Source organism: Streptopelia decaocto (assembly GCF_964273445.1).
Source record: "Streptopelia decaocto genome assembly, contig: HAP1_SCAFFOLD_51, whole genome shotgun sequence".
Taxonomy (NCBI): Eukaryota; Metazoa; Chordata; class Aves; order Columbiformes; family Columbidae; genus Streptopelia; species Streptopelia decaocto.
This window is the reverse complement of record NW_028117052.1, coordinates 144,730-161,645: the sequence shown is the minus strand read 5'-3', so window position 1 is coordinate 161,645 and position 16,916 is coordinate 144,730. Positions and strand designations below refer to the sequence as shown.

The following is a 16,916-nucleotide window of genomic DNA, read 5'->3' as shown; positions in this document are numbered from 1 at the left end:
TGTGTGCCATTTATTTGAATTTATATATATATTATTAGTAGTAATAGTAGAATATTATTACTGTTGTTGTTGTCTTATCAAACTGTTTTTTTTCTCAACCCATGAGTTTCTCCCCTCCCTTTCAGTTCTCTCTCTTATCCCACTTAGGGGGATGGAGAGAGTATGTAAGTGGCTATCATGGTCTTAGTTGTGGGCTGGGGTTAAATCATGACAGGAAAGAATAGTAGTAGCTCTAGAGAACTTCAAAGTCGCTTTCCAAGATGATGGCAGTTTTTTCATAATGGGAAAATCATGACAAAGGAAAACCATCATAAACTGCAGCTTTGGAGGTCCAGAGTGGACCTCAGGATAAAGAAATGTCATTCTGAGCATAGTACTGTGGTCGTTCAGAGGGAGTCTGGATCAGCCCTTGGCTTTGTGTTTCAAGAAACAGTTGATGAGGATGAAGAGACAGCAGCACAGGTGGGGACATATTGTGGGGAGAACAAGGTGGGGAAGCGCATTGTGTGTCTGCAGCCTGCAGGGAAACAGCCACAGGCCTGGGACAGTGCAGGATGGACTGCGGTGGACATGGCCAAGGGTGCTGGCAAGGCTGGATGTCCCTGCAAGAGCCAAGGTCTTTGTCCCCTTGGTTATGGCTGATGTCCCTGACACTGAGGCCTAAGAGGAGACACATCATTGTCATGGTCACGGGGCCTCATCGCCTCCTTGCACCCTCCCAGGAAGACCAGGAAGTGTCACACCGTTGTCCTTCACTTGGCATTGCACTCCCCACATCCCCAGGAATAGCCCTGAGACACATGTGAGGGACAGGATCTCCCTTTCTAGGGGTGGAGGGTCAAGGATTGGCCATTCTCCTTCATCAAACAAACCAAGGGTTTCCTCAGCATCAGAACTGCTTGTGCTTTGCCTTTGTCTGATGTAATCACAGCCTCCAAGTATCTGCTCTAATGAGACCCTGGGGTGGCTTTGTCAGTAATGGCCTCAGTGGGGCCCATTAATGCTTCAAGTTACTTTGAACTTTGCTTCTGACTTAGACTTCTTGAGAAGATTCTTCAGTCTCTTCTTCGTATCTGAGGTTCATGGACTCAGCACCAAATACGCCATGGGGCTCATTAAAACACAGAAAGCCCTAACAAGCCATGTCTCTTCCCATTATTTTCTTCAAGTCTTCAAGACTTGTACAATGAATTGGAGAGGTTTCAGTGGGATACTTAATGATGAAGATTTCATAAAGGAGGGTTTTTTTCTTTCAAGAGTATTTTCTAACATTTTTCATTTATAGAAGAATGATAGCAGCATTCTACAATGGACATTGATCCAAAGGGTCTGCTGAAGATATATGGACTAGCAGGAGAACAGTCTCTTGAGGTCAGACACTGTATGGACAACCTCAGTCCTCACTCGCCGCAATCCCACGAGTTCCCTCATCAGCCACCTGGGACTTGCATCACTTTTCCTCACATCAGACTTCTTCACTGCGATCTGCAGCTGGATGGTGCAGCTCCTGTACACCAGCTACCACCTGCTCTCCTTAGAGACCTGGCTGCGCACAAGCACTGAAAGGTTTCTGTTCAATGCCAACAAAGAAAACATAAACACTACACAATTTAATAAGCAGTAAAACACTTTCCTCAACTGTATGTCAAAGCTGGATCTAATGAGGTCCATTGTCCACAAGGGATTTCCATACAAGAACTGTTTTAAACAAAGATAGGAAAAGATAGATATAAACACAATTAAAATGTTGAGTAATGTGTTCACTAGAACTCTGAAAAATTGAGTTTCTGGCTCCCTGAAACTCAAAGCAGAAACCAGACAGTAGAGAGTAATCTGAATTATCAAATAACAAGCTGAGAAGGGAAACTGAGAGCACTGGGATGGGCTTATGTCCAAGTAGTCTGCAGAAAAGATGTCCTTAGACACGGCTATTTCATCAGGAGAGGTGGAAACTCCTGAATGACAATGGACATGAACAATAAAGTATTGGTAATTAAAGTACAGGGGAAGATCAATCTTTCTTCTCCTGCCATTAGTTCAGACTGGAATTTCCCATTCTGTCATGGTGGGAATACACTGCCAGCTCTTAAAAGTATTCAAATGATTCAGCTGATTAAAATGTGATTGATTGTTTTTTTTACATGTAAAACAAAAATAAAAAAACATGCACCTTTCCAGGCAGACATCAGTGTTCCGACCATGAGCAGCCGGTTCCACTTTTAGGGGCACTAGTGTACCTGACGTGTTGGTCTGGATTAGCATCTATCACAGAGGACCAGTGGAAGACCTGAGCACCTTGCAAGTCTCAGGTGGAGACTGAGCAGGGACTGGGCATCTGCACTGGCACCAGCTGTCTGTGTCCCTGTAGCTAAAGGTATTTGTGTCCTACAGCCATTCCCAATTCTGGAAAACTCTTTCCTTAAAAAAAAAAAAAAAAGAAAAAAAAAAAAAGAAAATAGTTTTCCTCCAAAGACTCAAAGACTTACTGACACCTTTCTTTGATTCTTTGATTTGGTTCTTTGTTTTCATTTCTTATTTTCATTAACATTAACCGACATTTGAGAGGACTATGATAATTGAAAAAATATCATTTTGTGTCTTGCACAAAGCCAGTGCACCCAAAACCTTCCCTGTCCAAGGCTTCTCAGTCTTTATCCAGATCTGTTGACCTTTCTTCACTGGTTTAGATGTTGGTTTAGATGGTCACCTACAGCACAGGAGGATTCATGCCCCATAAACGTCTGCTCTGCTCCAGTTAGAAACAGGACCCAACATCATCATAGGACAGTAAGGGAAATGAGGGTGGAAGGGACCTCGAGAAGTGTGTAGTCAACCCTGTGAGAAACAGAGCTAGACCAAGTTTTTCAAAGCTTGGTTCAGCCCAAGCTTGAAAATCCCCAAGAACAGAGACTGCAAACTCTCTCTAAGTTCCTGGTTGAGCTCATGGGGAAAAAAATACTTTCTTTATATCATGGCTGAACCTCTCCTCTTTCACCATCCACTCTTTTTATTTTGTCTTTCTATCATGCATCATGGTGAGGACCCTGGCTCTGCATTCTCCATGACCTCCTCACTGGTACTGAAAGGCTGTGATGAAGTTCCCATCAACCTTCCCTTCTCTGGGCTGGACAAGCCCGACTCCCTCAGCCTCTCCTCACAGGGAAACTGCTCCAGTCTCTTGCTGTCCTGAGAGCCCTTTGCTAAACCAACTCCAGTTTGCCAATATCTTTGCTGAACTGGGATCTGAAATCTGGATGGAGTATTCCAGAGAATCCCTTCCCTCCGTCTTCTGGCCATGCTCCTAGTGGCACAGCCCAGGGTGCTCCTGGTCTCCCTTGCACCAGGGCACACGCTGCCTCCTGTCCAGCTCCCTGCCCACCCAGACCTTTCCCACAGGGCTGCTCCCAGCCAGGCAGCCCCGGCCTGTGCCACTGCCAGGGTGAGTCACCTGCAGGGGCAGACACTGGTGTTTGTCCTGCTGGGGTTTCCTGAGGTTCCTGCCAAAGATGTGTTTTCCTCCTCCTTGAAGCCCTTCACTGAGCACAGAGGCCTGGGAGGGTGTTTCAGTAAAGACTCAGGCACACAAGGCATTGAGTCCCTCAGCACCAGCATCATTCTCTGCTGTTGTTAAATTCTTCTCCCCACTCAGCAGCAGCCCCGCATTTCCCTTGTTCAGCCTTGGTTTCTGATGCAGAAATTGGAGCTCTTGGTTTTGCTCTCGATTTTTCGCAGAGCCACCAAATCAAGATGAGCTTTTCCTTTCCCAAAGTCATCCCTGCACAGCAAACGTGATGTACATAAACTCCTTATCTCTACCTGTCCTTGCTGTCACCCCTGGTAGCTGCTTTGTGGCCCCTGTCTGCACCTTGTGCTGTGGCAGTGCAGACCTGCTGCCCCACAGATGCTCCCACAGCCCCACAGGGCAGGCTCAGCACAGGACAGGGTGCATTTGGGGTGGGGAATGGTCTCCCGATGTGATGCCCACAACAGTCCTTGGTGCTTTGTCACCCATGGCCTTCCTGTTGGGAAGCCTCTTCAAGCTCCTGTCACCTGTGGGGTTCACAGACAGCCCTGCTCCAGGGTCTGCCAGGGTCTGGACCAGGAGGGAGGTTGGGCAGGGCTGACCATTCCCTGAGACAGGCCCTGAGCCCAGCAGGAGGATGGAGATGGCCTCACAGGGAACCTCACCCGTAAACCTGGGATGAGCGGCCAGTGCTGGAAATGGCCCATGAGAGATGGCCAGTGGTTGGGTGGTGATGAAGGCCCTGGGCCACCTTCCTGGTCTGTTCATGCCACCAAGGCCACAGACAAGCCTCCTCCTCTCCTGCACCTGCATGTCTTTGATCCCTTCCACAAGACCTGGCTCTGCACCACAATCCCCAGGTGTGAGTCTTCACCCTGCATGGCCATGCTGCATGAGATATATACTGATGTTTTTCTTTCCCAGGTGCTGTCCAGCCCAGTCCAGCTCCATTGATGCTCTGTCACCTCCCCTGCCCTCCCTCCACCCGCAATGCCCTCCTCCCAGCAAAGCCCAGTCCGGGCTGGTCCCACAGCAGTTCCCATTGCAAGTGCTCTGGGCACTCACCCCACAGCCTCTGCCTCTCTGAAGGGCACAGCAGCTCCTGAGGTTCAGAGAGGGGCTTACCTCAGAGGTGGGTGAACATGCATGGCAGAAGGAAAAGGAGGCATCTTGTGTCCTTTGCTCTCCTCTCCACATGATCCTGAGATGTCTGCAGGCCTTCCATACCATCCCATTTCCCCCAGGCCAGCACAAAGCCCTGGCCCTTGAGGTCATCAAGAGCTCTTACTGCCCCAGGCACAGACCAGCCTTCTCAAAGCTGGTGCGTCCAGGACAGTCTTTTCATTTCCCATTCATTCTTTCTACACTAAGGGTAGATCTCAGACAAAAAACGAAGTTGTTGTAGGTTCATTTATTTACATACATTGGGAGCCCTTTGCAGGGGAAAGTAGGCAGCCTGTGGGTGCTGAAAAAGATCAGCTTCCTTAGAGCATCCTTGAACTCCTGCTCCCTCATGCTGTAGATGAGTGGGTTCAGTGTTGGTGGTGCCACCATGTACACAACAGCCAACACCAGATCCAGGGATGGGCAGCAGATGGAGGGGGGCTTCAGGTAGGCAAAGGTGGCAGTGCTGACAAGCAGGGAGACCACAGCCAGGTGAGGGAGGCACAAGGAAAAGGCTATGTGTTTTTTTCCCTGCTCAGCCCTCAGCACAGCCCTGAAGATCTGCACATAGAACAGAATGATGAAAGCAAAACATCCCAAAAATAGACAAACACTAAAAGTAAGAAGCTCAGTTTCCCTCTGATAAGAATCAGAGCAGGAGAGCTTGAGGATCTGGGGGATTTCACAGAAGAACTGGCCCAGGGCATTGCCCTTGCAGAGTGGCAGGGAAAATGTATTGGCAGTGTCCAGCAGAGCATGGAGACACCCACTGGCCCAGGCAGTTGCTGCCATGTGGACACAAACTCTGCTGTGCAAGAGGGTCCCGTAGTGCAGGGGTTTGCAGATGGCAACATAGCGGTCATAGGCCTTTATGGTGAGAAGAGAATGCTATCAAGAACAGGTAGAAAAAGAGCTGTGCAGGGAGCGCACCTTTCATATGAGATAGCCCTGATGTCCCAGAGACAATTTACCATGGATTTGGGGAGAGTGGTGGATATACAGCCCAGAACAAAGAGGAAGAGGCTGAGGAGGAAGAAGTACATGGGGGTGTGGAGGTGCTGGTCCCAGGCTATGGTGGTGATGATGAGGCCGTTGTCCAGGAGGGCAGCCAGATAGATGCCCAGGAAGAGCCAGAAGTGCAAGAGCTGCAGCTCCTGTGTGTCTGTGAATGCCAGGAGGAGGAACTGGGTGGTGGAACTGCTGTTGGACCTCTATGCATTGGGACTGTCCAAAGAGGAAAAGGTATAAATAAGTTAGGTAATATTTCTCTGGGCAAAATACCTTCAATACTCATAAAAATCCACTAATCACCTTGGCCCTTTCAGGAAGACTTTGGCAGGTGTCTTTCATGAGCTGTGGCTGGTGCTGGCTGATGGTGTCACTGGAGCAGGGCCTCTGCTGTAGGCTCTGCAGGAGTCAGTCCCACCCTTCCACAATAGGTAAATAGGAACACGGGGTAATCTCAGTTTAAATCCACTCATGATATTGAAGAGCTTTTCAGCATTGCCACTCCCATTTCACCACACTGCAGAGCAGAACTGTGGGAACTTTGTTTTGTTTCTTCTATTCCAGTTTTCCCACCACATCTGAGGGGTGTTTTTGAGGCAGAAATGCTTGCTATTTCTGCTGCATACCAACTGACATCTTGAGGGTCCTAAGAGGCAAAATGACTGTCAATGCAGAGTGAGGCCAGCTGTCTGTCCTTCACTCCTGGTCTCAGCTGCCCTGGGCTGGTTTCTCCTTGATCTGGAGGACGATCACATCCAGATGTTCCCCTGAGCAGAAACTGGCCACTGCTGAGAGCAGAGGAATCCAGTTTCCAAGGGCAGATCACCAAACTTCTCACCCCACCTCACTGTACCTAAGGAGGATCTCAGCTCTGCCCTTCCAGCCAGGGATACACATGGCTCATTGCAGCTGCCCACATACAGGTGATAAGCCGCACTGCCATGGCCCTAAAGCCAAAGCGTCTTCTCCATGGGACTGTGAGATAGCACAAGGATGTCACGGCAGAGCTGTTTGCTTCTAGAGGGCAGCCCACAGCTCTGCAGGAACTTCCAGGGAGAGTCAAATGTCCTAAATTTGGGCTGTCCTGAAAAGAGAATCCACTCATTTGCATTGCCTTGGACCTGCAAATTAGGAGACGACTTGACACTTTACTCTGATGGATACCTCTGCATGGCAGGACCCACAGGACTGGTCTCTGAACTGCAGCTTAACCTGAACCCCACCCCAGAAACTCCAGTGATGAGAGCAAGGTGAGCAAAGATAGGAGAGGAAAAGGACAGAAATGCCACAGAGCTGCTGCAGATGGAGCCAGGGGACAGACAGACAGTTGGGTGCTTGGTAATTTCTCCACTGGTGAAAACTTGAGGCCTTGTGAGTGAGGATCAGGGGAAAGGCCAGTAAAGATGACATTGTGGTGGGAGATGAGAAACCTGCAGTCAGGGTGAGGAAGAGGATAGAGAGTCTTCTCTAAGGATCTGAATTAAGTCCCTGGGTATAGAAGCCTGAGTCTCCCTGGGGATTGCAATGCCCCTGGCATTTTCTGGAATGGGAATATGGCAGCACACAAACAGTCCTGATGGTTTCTGGAGTGTCTCAGGACATCTTAGCACAGCTGAAAGACTGGCCAACTAGGGTAATGCAAATCTGGATCTGACACTTCTGATCAAGGCAGAGCTGTTCAGTGATGTGAAAATTGTCTGTCATGGCCCTTAAACAGCAGAGTGCCACCTCTCAGGGTAGTGAGGAAGCAGAACAGAAGACTGCAGATTCTGGACATTAGAGGAGCAGATTTTGACCTATTCTGGGGAGTTGCAGTAGGGATTCAGTTGTCAGCAGCACCGAAGGGCAGCAGAGCTCAGCACAGCTGGTCTTCAAGGACAGCATCATCCAAACAGAACATTTCTTTGTATAAATACAGAGGCAAAACCTAAAAGTGAATTCAAAATAATCATAACAAGCTGTTCCTACTTCAGGAATGCTTAAAGAAGTAAACAAAGATACTGATTGGGCAGTGCTGAATATAGAAAGAGTGGGTGTAGATAAAACTGTGATATTCTATGTCCTTTTTGCCTCAGATTTCACCAGCAAGGTCTCCCAAACCTTTGTGCCTCAAGGTAAGAATCTGGAGAACAGCCAGTTGTGGACGAGAATCAAACCAAAGTCTACTTGCGCAAAGTCAAACATTGCCAGTTCATAGGAAAACAGGTGACATCCTAGGGTGCTGAGTAAGTAAGACAATGTCACAGTGAGGCCACTCTCCATCATCTTTGAAAGGTCATGGAGACTGGGGGGACTCTCTGACACTGGCATAAAGCAAATGTTGCATGTGTCTTTCCAAAAGGTCCAGAGGATGAGCTGGGGACTAAAAGGATGCTCATCTTCACTTCGGATGAGGAATGTGTCCCAGAGCACGTTGTCTGGGATGGCATTTCTGGGTGTATGAAACAGCAGGTAACTAGATGAACTCAGGGAATATGTACATCAGTTTTGGTCTAGCACTTGAAAAGCCTGATACCTAAAATCATCAATTAGTAATAAAATAAGACTATATGAATAAGTGTCCTAGATTTAAGGCATGAATCCTGTCTGCAATTGGTAACCTAAAGTTACATAAATCCTTTCAGTTTTAGTGCTCACACAACAAAGATAATAACGGCTTGCAAAACAGTCACAAACTATAGACACTATTGGCCTTGTAGTTTAGACATTTTGAGGCCCACACAATTAGTTGAGTCTTGCTTTAACACATATCTCAAGACTGTTGGATAAAGAGTCCTTCAGCTGAATGTTGCTGATTATAAACTTGGATTTTAATGAGGATTGAAGCCTAATGGCTACAAACCCTCAAGAAAAGAGAAGGCATTAATTATACTTAAAATCAGCAATTAGTAATAAGTTGATAAGAATAAGGGTCATAGATTTTAGGCACTTCTTAAGTGAATAAGATGAGGTTCACAGATTTTAGGTTTTAAGCACTTATTAGGCATGAAGTCACAAGAATGGTATATTTCAAGTTAAGCAGGAGGTGGGTAGGAGACCATGCCCTTGGTCTCAGAAAATAAGGTGACGACAGCAGCTGAAGCAGGTCACAAACCAAAAAACAAAGGAATGTAATGCATATGCAAAGGATTTCTTGGAAATGTAATGAAAATGTAGAATAAAACCTATGTCTGGGAATTGTTCGGGGTCCTCATTAGGCAGAGCGATCCTGTGCCTGAGTGATGTGCGTCAGTCTTTAAAGGGATGCTTGTTTCTAAAACCTTAAATTCTGCTTTCAGAAGTTTCTTCAAGTAGCCAGTTTTACAGTATCAGGACCTACCTGTTTAACCAGGACTGCTGGTAAACAACTGAAAGTGGCTAGGTGGTTCACATCCCCCAGCTCCCTCAGTATCCTTGGATATATCCCATCTGGCCCAGTAGACTTGTGGGTGTCTAAGTGGTGTAGCAGGTCACCAGTCATTTCCTCTTGGATTATTTGGGCTTCATTCTGCTCCCCATCCCTGTCTTCAGGCTCAGGGAGGGTGTGTACCTGAAGCACAACTGGTTTTACTACTAAAGACTGAAACAAAGAAGGCATTCCACCTCTTTCCAGCTGTGTCATTTCTCCTGTCAAAATTAGATTTAGGTCCATAAATCACCATTTCATTGTCCCATCATTAGTCAGGATGCCAAGAAAAGGTTGGCAGGGATCTCCTTTACCCCTGCTAAGGGAAGGCTTCCAGCTGAATAAATCAGAGTGCCTCATCCTGGGTTTATACTCCTGGGGATAGAAAGGGATTCAGAGGTAGCTACCTCTCATGCTTATGTTAAGGAAAGTTTCATCTCACAAGGTTTCCCAAATCAGATAGTCGAACGAGGATGCCAGAAATGCTTCTTAAATAAATAATTTATTTGTAAACTATAGTGTAGATAACAGCTGAAGCTGAGGCCTCCAGAAGAGGGAACCCAAGCAAGGAAAACCCTGAGCAGTTTTACCCTTACAAGCTAAGCTTCCCACCTCTTCTGTGTGAATTCAGGTAAATTGTGAAATAAGAGTCTGGGATCTCCCTGTTCTTCATTGGATTCCTTCATTTTCCTGTCTCTGTGAACTCTATTAAAGCTCACAGTTTCCTCTATGTATCTTGTATGACCTCTGGCAACCCAAATGTCAGCTGGTATTTGTATCTGAACATCTCATCCTGCCTTCTGTCTCAATTAGCATGGGAGTTGAGAAAAGAGGCTGACATGCAAGTGTTTGCATTGTGTGTCTCTTTTGTGCACCCCTGAACAGAGGCAAGAGGAATCCCACCTGCTGTGGGTTTGTGGGAAGGACGGATGGGACCTGTGTCTCCTTCAAATGCTGGGAACAGCAATGCAGGATGAGATGCCTCCACTGACTCTGCTGAATCCGTTTCCTCTGCTTGGGTAAAGAAGATCCCTCCCTGTCTCTCTCTGGATGTCCTGTGTAATAATAACACAAGAAAGGTGATTTTTAGATGTAACTTTGTCTCCGAGAGGGGAAATCATACTTTTAGAAATGTGTCTCTGGCCAGCTGAGAGAGGGAACATCAGTGATGACTTTGGCCTGTTTCACAGCAGGTTCCCCTGGAGCCCCAGGGACACCTGGAGGGAGCCCAGAGGGGACAGAGAAAGTGCCCCCTTGGGCTGCTCCTCTGCCGCTGAGCTGGGCTGGACTCTGGGATGGAGGGAGCTCATGGCAACCAGGTAGCACTGTAAAGAGACAGCTCTGCCCAGGAGCAGCTCCTCTGCAAAGCGCAGCAGGGCTGAGGGCTCTGCCTGCAGCACCGAGGGGAGAGGAGTGAGGAAACAAGAGGTATTAGACAGTCTGGGGTGGGAGGACAGAGGAGAGTTCACTTGAAGAAAAATCTTCATAGCCCTTAGCATGGTAAGTCTCTGGCTCCAGGGCAATGCAGCTGCAGTTCCTGGATCAATTTCCTAAAGCGAGCACATCCCACAGCCTATGGGATCTCTCATTAGGATGCTTGCAGTTTCTCCAGAGTAGAGAAAACGGACCTGCTTTGGGGCACAGCTTTTCTGCTGCACCTTCAGGGGCACAGGGCATGTTGGTGTACTTCACCCAGGGACAGCTACAGATTGCAAAGGCAAGTATGCACCCAGGGGTGCCCAGGGCTGTCCTTCAGAGTAGGGTCCCTGCACTCAGGGATGTGCCAGGGCAGGGACTCTGCCACCTGCCAGGGTCAGCGCTCAGCCTGCCCAGGGAGATCCCAACAACACTGAGGGGAGAAGCGCCAGGTGGAAGGAGTGACCCCCACCAGGGCACGGGTCCTTCTGCTGTAGAGAGGGTGCTGCATGGGTCAGGGATGCTCACAGCTCCAGATCACTCTAGGACATTTCCAACAGGACTTTTCAAGGGAAAGGTAAAGACAGGGATTACTGTAAAGCTAAGGAGCTTTTCTGAGTCAGTGTTTTCAATTTGCTTCTCCTGGGGAATTTGAGAAGAGAAATGGAAAAGGAGCTCTCATGCTTGAACAAGTCACTGGGACCACTGAGCTGTAACTTTGAGTGGTCATCAGCTTTGACAGGATCCTCCTAAAGTACCTTCTGCTACTCCTCTTCTATGGACAGCACCAGCGTCACCTTTGCTGGACCCAGCAGGGTTGTTCTAGCCTGCACTTCTCCACCTGCAAACAAGAAGATGTGCCCAGGGAGTTCCCTGCAAACAGGCAGGTGTCTGTAGGGCCAGGGTGAGTGCACAGTGGGTAGGATGGGGTCTGTGAGTGCTGACAGGGAAAAGACACAGAACATGGAAACACCTCCAAGGAGTAAAATGTCCAGGAAGCAGGGATATGATCAGCGAAAGAAAGGAAACCCAAACTAGAAATTTTGTGGAAGGGAGAACACAGAAAACTCTGTATGATCCCTTCCAGTGCAGATCCCTCCTGTGAGCAGCCCCCTGGCCTCCTGCCCCACCCAGCAAAGCCTCTGCTCTCAGGGCTGGGGGCTCCAAGGCATGAACCAGCTTCTGTGCAGCCAGAGCTCCAGTTCCTCTGCAGAGCACAGAGGCTGAGAGCAGCTGCCCAGCAGTGTTGGTGTCTGGGAGGTGGCTGCACAGCTGGGGAAGGGTGACGCTGTCTGAGTGCCCGGCTGCCTCTGCCCTGGCCTCTCTCACACCCACCCTCACCGCATTTTCCTTCTTGCTCCCCTGCTTTGGGTCACTGCTGTTGGGATCTTGTTCTTGCTGTCAGGCTCTCTGGGGATGACAGTTTCAGCTGCAGAGTCACAGCCTGATCTTGTGGGTCCTTTCCTGCAGGTGTGTCCATGGGAACATGTATCCCAGCTTTCTTCTGACTGTGGGGTTGTGAGCAATGAAGTTTATGGGGCTGGGGAATGAGCTCAATCTCTCTGAATCAAATGCCATCATTAGGACACATCGCTATCTGCTTGGGTTTACCTTATAGGCTGTGAGCTGCCCTCAAGGTTCCAAATCTCTCCCACAGCACCTTCCTCTTATCCGAAACTCCCTTGGAGAGGTAGAAAGATTCTGTGACTTAGGAAATGCTGTTGGGTGGGTGAAGAGGGCCATGTATGCCCCGGGTTATAAGGCGGCTGCTCAAACCTTGAGAAAAGGTTGAGACATTTAGTAGTCTGCATCCAAGTTTAGTGGATCAATCTTCTCTCAGCAGTGCCTGATGGATTTTCAAGATAACATGGTAGCATAATTGCACTCCATCTGAAAAAGATGTAATCCCAGGGTAGCTGGGAACAAGTAAGCAATCCTTTTGCTTTGCAGGACCCTGTGTTTTCTCTCTGAGTATATCAGAAATGCTGAGGGTTTCTGACAAGCAAGAACACTTCCCAGGGAAGAACAGAATGGAGCTCTGAAAAAACCCAAACCTCTCAAACTGCTTTCTGGGCTCCTGTTACCTTAGCACTGGGAGTACAGATGCTGATAAGCCCTTCTGTATTAGGAAAGGTTTCATGTGACAAAGCTGAACCCCAGGACTGTCCCCTGCCCACCATTCCCATGACCCCACTGCTGCAGAGCAGGGCTGACTCCTCAGCAGCCAGCGGGCACAGGCCCTGCTCCTCACGGCACCTCCAGCCAGCACCATCCAGGGCTCCAGACGTGGAGCTGAAAGGTCTCCTGGAAAAGGACAAGGGTGTGCACAGCTGAGGAGGGTCTATGAGATATGGTTTGGTTTTTTTGTTTGTTTTTTTCTCAGGGAAATCTTCCCCTATTATGACAGTATCTCATGGACAGGGGGACCGAATATCCAACGGCAGTTCCATCACCCAGTTCCTCCTCCTGGCATTCTCAGACACACGGGAGCTGCAGCTCTTGCACTTCTGGCTCTTCCTGGGCATCTACCTGGCTGCCCTCCTGGGCAACGGCCTCATCATCACCACCATAGCCTGGGACCAGCACCTCCACACCCCCATGTACTTCTTCCTGCTCAACCTCTCCCTCATTGACATGGGCTCCATCTGCACCACTGTCCCCAAATCCATGGCCAATTCGTTCTGGGACACCAGGGTCATCTCCTATCAAGAATGCATTGCCCAAGTCTTCCTGTTTGCCTTCCTGGTTGGAGCAGAGTTTTATCTTCTCACAGTCATGGCCTATGACCGCTACGTTGCCATCTGCAAACCCCTGCACTACAGGACCCTCCTGGGCAGCAGAGCTTGTGTCCACATGGCAGCAGCTGCCTGGGGCACTGGGTTCCTCTGTGCTGTGCTGCACATTGCCAATACATTTTCACTACCACTCTGTTACGGCAATGCTGTAGACCAGTTTTTCTGTGAAATCCCCCAGATCCTCAAGCTGTCCTGCTCAGACACCTACCTCAGGGAAGCTGGGCTTCTGGTGGTTAATGTCTTAATTATTTTTTCATGCTTTGTTTTCATTGTGCTGTCTTATGTGCAGATCTTCAGGGTCATGCTGAGGATCCCCTCTGAGCAGGGACGGCACAAAGCCTTTTCCACCTGCCTCCCTCACCTGGCTGTGGTCTCCCTGTTTGTCAGCACTGGCATGGTTGTCTATTTAAAGCCCCACTCTGTTTCCTTCCCATCCCTGGACCTGGCAGTGTCATTTCTGTACTCGGTGGTGCCTCCAGCAGTGAACCCCCTCATCTACAGCATGAGGAACCAGGAGATGAAAGTTGCACTGAAAAAATTGATTCAGTCATTTTTCTTTTGGCAGAAATAATTTACCCATATCGCTACAGAAGTGATTTCCAATTCATCTCAGGAACCTCTTGTGCATTGAGCATTTTATCTGCGATAACCCTGTTTGTCCAGGAATGTCTGCATTCACTACACTTCTCCAGAGACATGAACCTAGCCTGTCTGACCCAGAGGCCTGTTTATGTGTGTCTGGGACCATGGTACATCTTATCTTCAGTGTTCACGTCTCTGTAATAAAACGGGATTTCCTCAGTTCCTGTATTTGGAGGTTGGACTCTTCAGTAGTCAAGCTGAAGACATTCTACCCACTAGGCCATGCTGCTGTGCTTGGGTTCTTCATGGTCTAAGGGGAGGAGGGCATGGGGCAACATGTTAAGGAGTGTTCCTGGTTTGAGCCTTCATCTATGGGTGCCCAGTGCCCCTGGAGATAGTGAAGAACCTACAGGAATTTGTCTTAGACTGTGTCACCATGGTTTTCATTCACATCAGTCTGCTCCCGATGCAGAGTAACACTACCAGATTGGGACCCTGTGGTCACTCAGGGAGGGGGAGGGCCAGTCATTCAGGCCAGCACAGACACACTCGCCTGTGGAAAGGCTCTCCGGAGACAGGAGAGACAAGAGCAGAGGAACAACTCTGCATAATGGTTTTCAACTAAAAAAGGGGAGATTCAGGCTAGATATGAGGAAGAAATGTTTTACACGGAGGGTGGTGAAACACTGGCCCAGGTTGCCCAGGGAAGTGGTAGACGGAAACATTCCTGGAAACATTCAAGGCCAGGTTGGGTGGGCCTCTGAGCAACCTGATCTAGTTGAAGATGTCCCTGGTCATGGCAGGGGGGGTGGAGTAGAAGAACTTTAAAGGTCCCATCCAACACAAACTGTTCTGTGATTCTGTGATTCTAAGATTCAGGACACAGTGATACTGGCCTTGGTCTCCTCATGCCATGGTGGGCCAAGGCCCAAGGCTCATAGGAAGGCCCTTCTCTGCTTCTATCCATTCATCCAACCATCCATAGAATAATTTTGGTTGGAAAAGACCTTTAAGATCATCACATCCAACCATTAACCCTACACTGCCAGGTCCACCTGTAAACCACATGCCTAAGAACCTTGTAATAAATTTTGACTCGAAATTAACTTGAATAACATAAATTTATTCCCGATGGATTTCAACGCAATAAGCAAAGACAGTGCTGGGCGGCCAAGGAGTCCTCGCTGCTCCAGTGGCGCGTGCGGGAAAAACTTCTTCCGGCCTTTTATAGGGTCCCGGGTTCGTTGCTCAGAGTGCCACGTCACTTGTTCTTTTTGCGAATGTGTTCTCTGTTGTCAGGCAGTTAATCTCCTATCTTCTCACCTACCCCTGCCCCCCTCCCACCTTTAGAGGATCGAACATTTAAGGCAATTGCATAACAAAGGGCAGGGGCTTCCCATGTTGCACAATAACCCCTGAGCGTTTCGTTTTAAGAAGTGTTAATGAACAAACATCTCTAACTCAATAACCCCTGAGCGTTTCCTTTTAAGAAGCTTTAATGAACAAACATCTCTAACTCTCAGAATTGTTTATTACAACCTCATCTCTACGCCGTTTAAACACCTCTATGGACGGTGACTCAATCACTTCACTGGGCAGCCTCTTCCAATGCCCGACAACCCTTTCTGGGAAGAAATTGCTCCCAATACCAAATCTAAACCTTCACTGGTGGAACTTGAGGACGTTTCCTCTTGTCCTATTTCTTGGTACCTGGGAGAAGAGACCAAAATCCTCCATGCTACAACCTCCTTTCAGGTAGTTGTAGAATGCAAGAAATTCTCCCCTCAGACTCCTTTTCTCCAGGCTAAACAGCCCCAGTTACCTCAGCCGCTCCTCGTAAGACTTGTGCTCCAGACCCCTCACCAGTTTTTTTGCTCTTCTATGAACTCACTCCAACATCTCAAGGTCTTTCCTGCAGTGAGGTGCTGAAAACTGACCCAGGATTTGACTTGCAGCCTCCGCAGTTCTGAGCAGAGGGTGACAATAACTTCCCAAGTCCTGCTGGCCACACTATTGCTGACACAAGCCAGGATGCTGAAGGCCTTTTTGGTTTGTTGAACCTCAGACAATTGGCCTCAGCCCAATGATCCAACCAGTCCAGATGCCTCTGGACTTCCCACCCTCCAGGAGATAAACACTCCCACCCAAATTGGTGTCGTCTGCAAACTTACTAAGAGTGCACTCGATTCCCTCATTCAGATCATTGATGAAGAGATTAAACAGAACTGGCCCCAGTACTGAGCCCTGGGGAACACCGCTCATGTCCAGCCGCCAAGTGGATTTGACTCCATTTACCACAACTATTTGGGGCCCGCCATCCAGTCAGTTCTTTACCCGTCAAGGAGTATGCCCATCCAAGTCAGGAGCAGCCAGTATTTATTTTATTTTATTTTATTTTATTTTATTTTATTTTATTTTATTTTATTTTATTTTATTTTATTTTATTTTATTTTATTTTATTTTATTTTATTTTATTTTATTTTATTTTATTTTATTTTATTTTATTTTATTTTTTATTTCATTTCATTTTTAAAATTTTGTTTCATTTCATGTTGTTTTATTTATTAATAGATATGTTTTTTAAAAATATATAGCTTTATACATGTATGTATGCGTATACATTTTATACAGATATAAGCATGTCTACAGCAGATAAATATATAAAGACATTTTAACATACATATAAAATGGATAAAGCCTTCTTTAATAAGAGCCAGTGGAATGAAGATTTACAGTTTACATGTGAATAGAAATAAAAGTACAAAGATGAGTTGATGATCCTCACTTTACCAGGTGCAGAAGTAGCCCACAGATGTGTGGGGTGAGAGGAACTTCAAGAAGGCTGGGAGGGCACAGATAAGCTGGATTATGCCCAAGGGCTATGATCCCCTAGGAGACCACCAAGGGGCCCTCAGTGCAAATCCCTTAACCTACAAAGAAAAGCCCAGGAAGGCCTTCACACCCCAGCCCAACCCAGCAGGATGGGCCATGTGGGATTACTACATCAGGCTCTGAATTCTTCTCTGTGCTGCAAGACACAGGC

General features: G+C 47.8%; 1 protein-coding gene across 1 annotated transcript; it reads left to right on the top strand.

Moving 5' to 3' along the window:
- Positions 1-12,896: 12,896 nt before the first annotated feature.
- LOC309451939 (olfactory receptor 14A16-like) lies at positions 12,897-13,862 on the top strand (the record flags this gene model as incomplete). The annotated part of the gene is made up of 1 exon (XM_082076634.1): positions 12,897-13,862. One exon carries the CDS (start codon positions 12,897-12,899, stop codon positions 13,860-13,862), a length of 966 nt encoding a protein of 321 aa, XP_081932760.1.
- Positions 13,863-16,916: the final 3,054 nt, after the last annotated feature.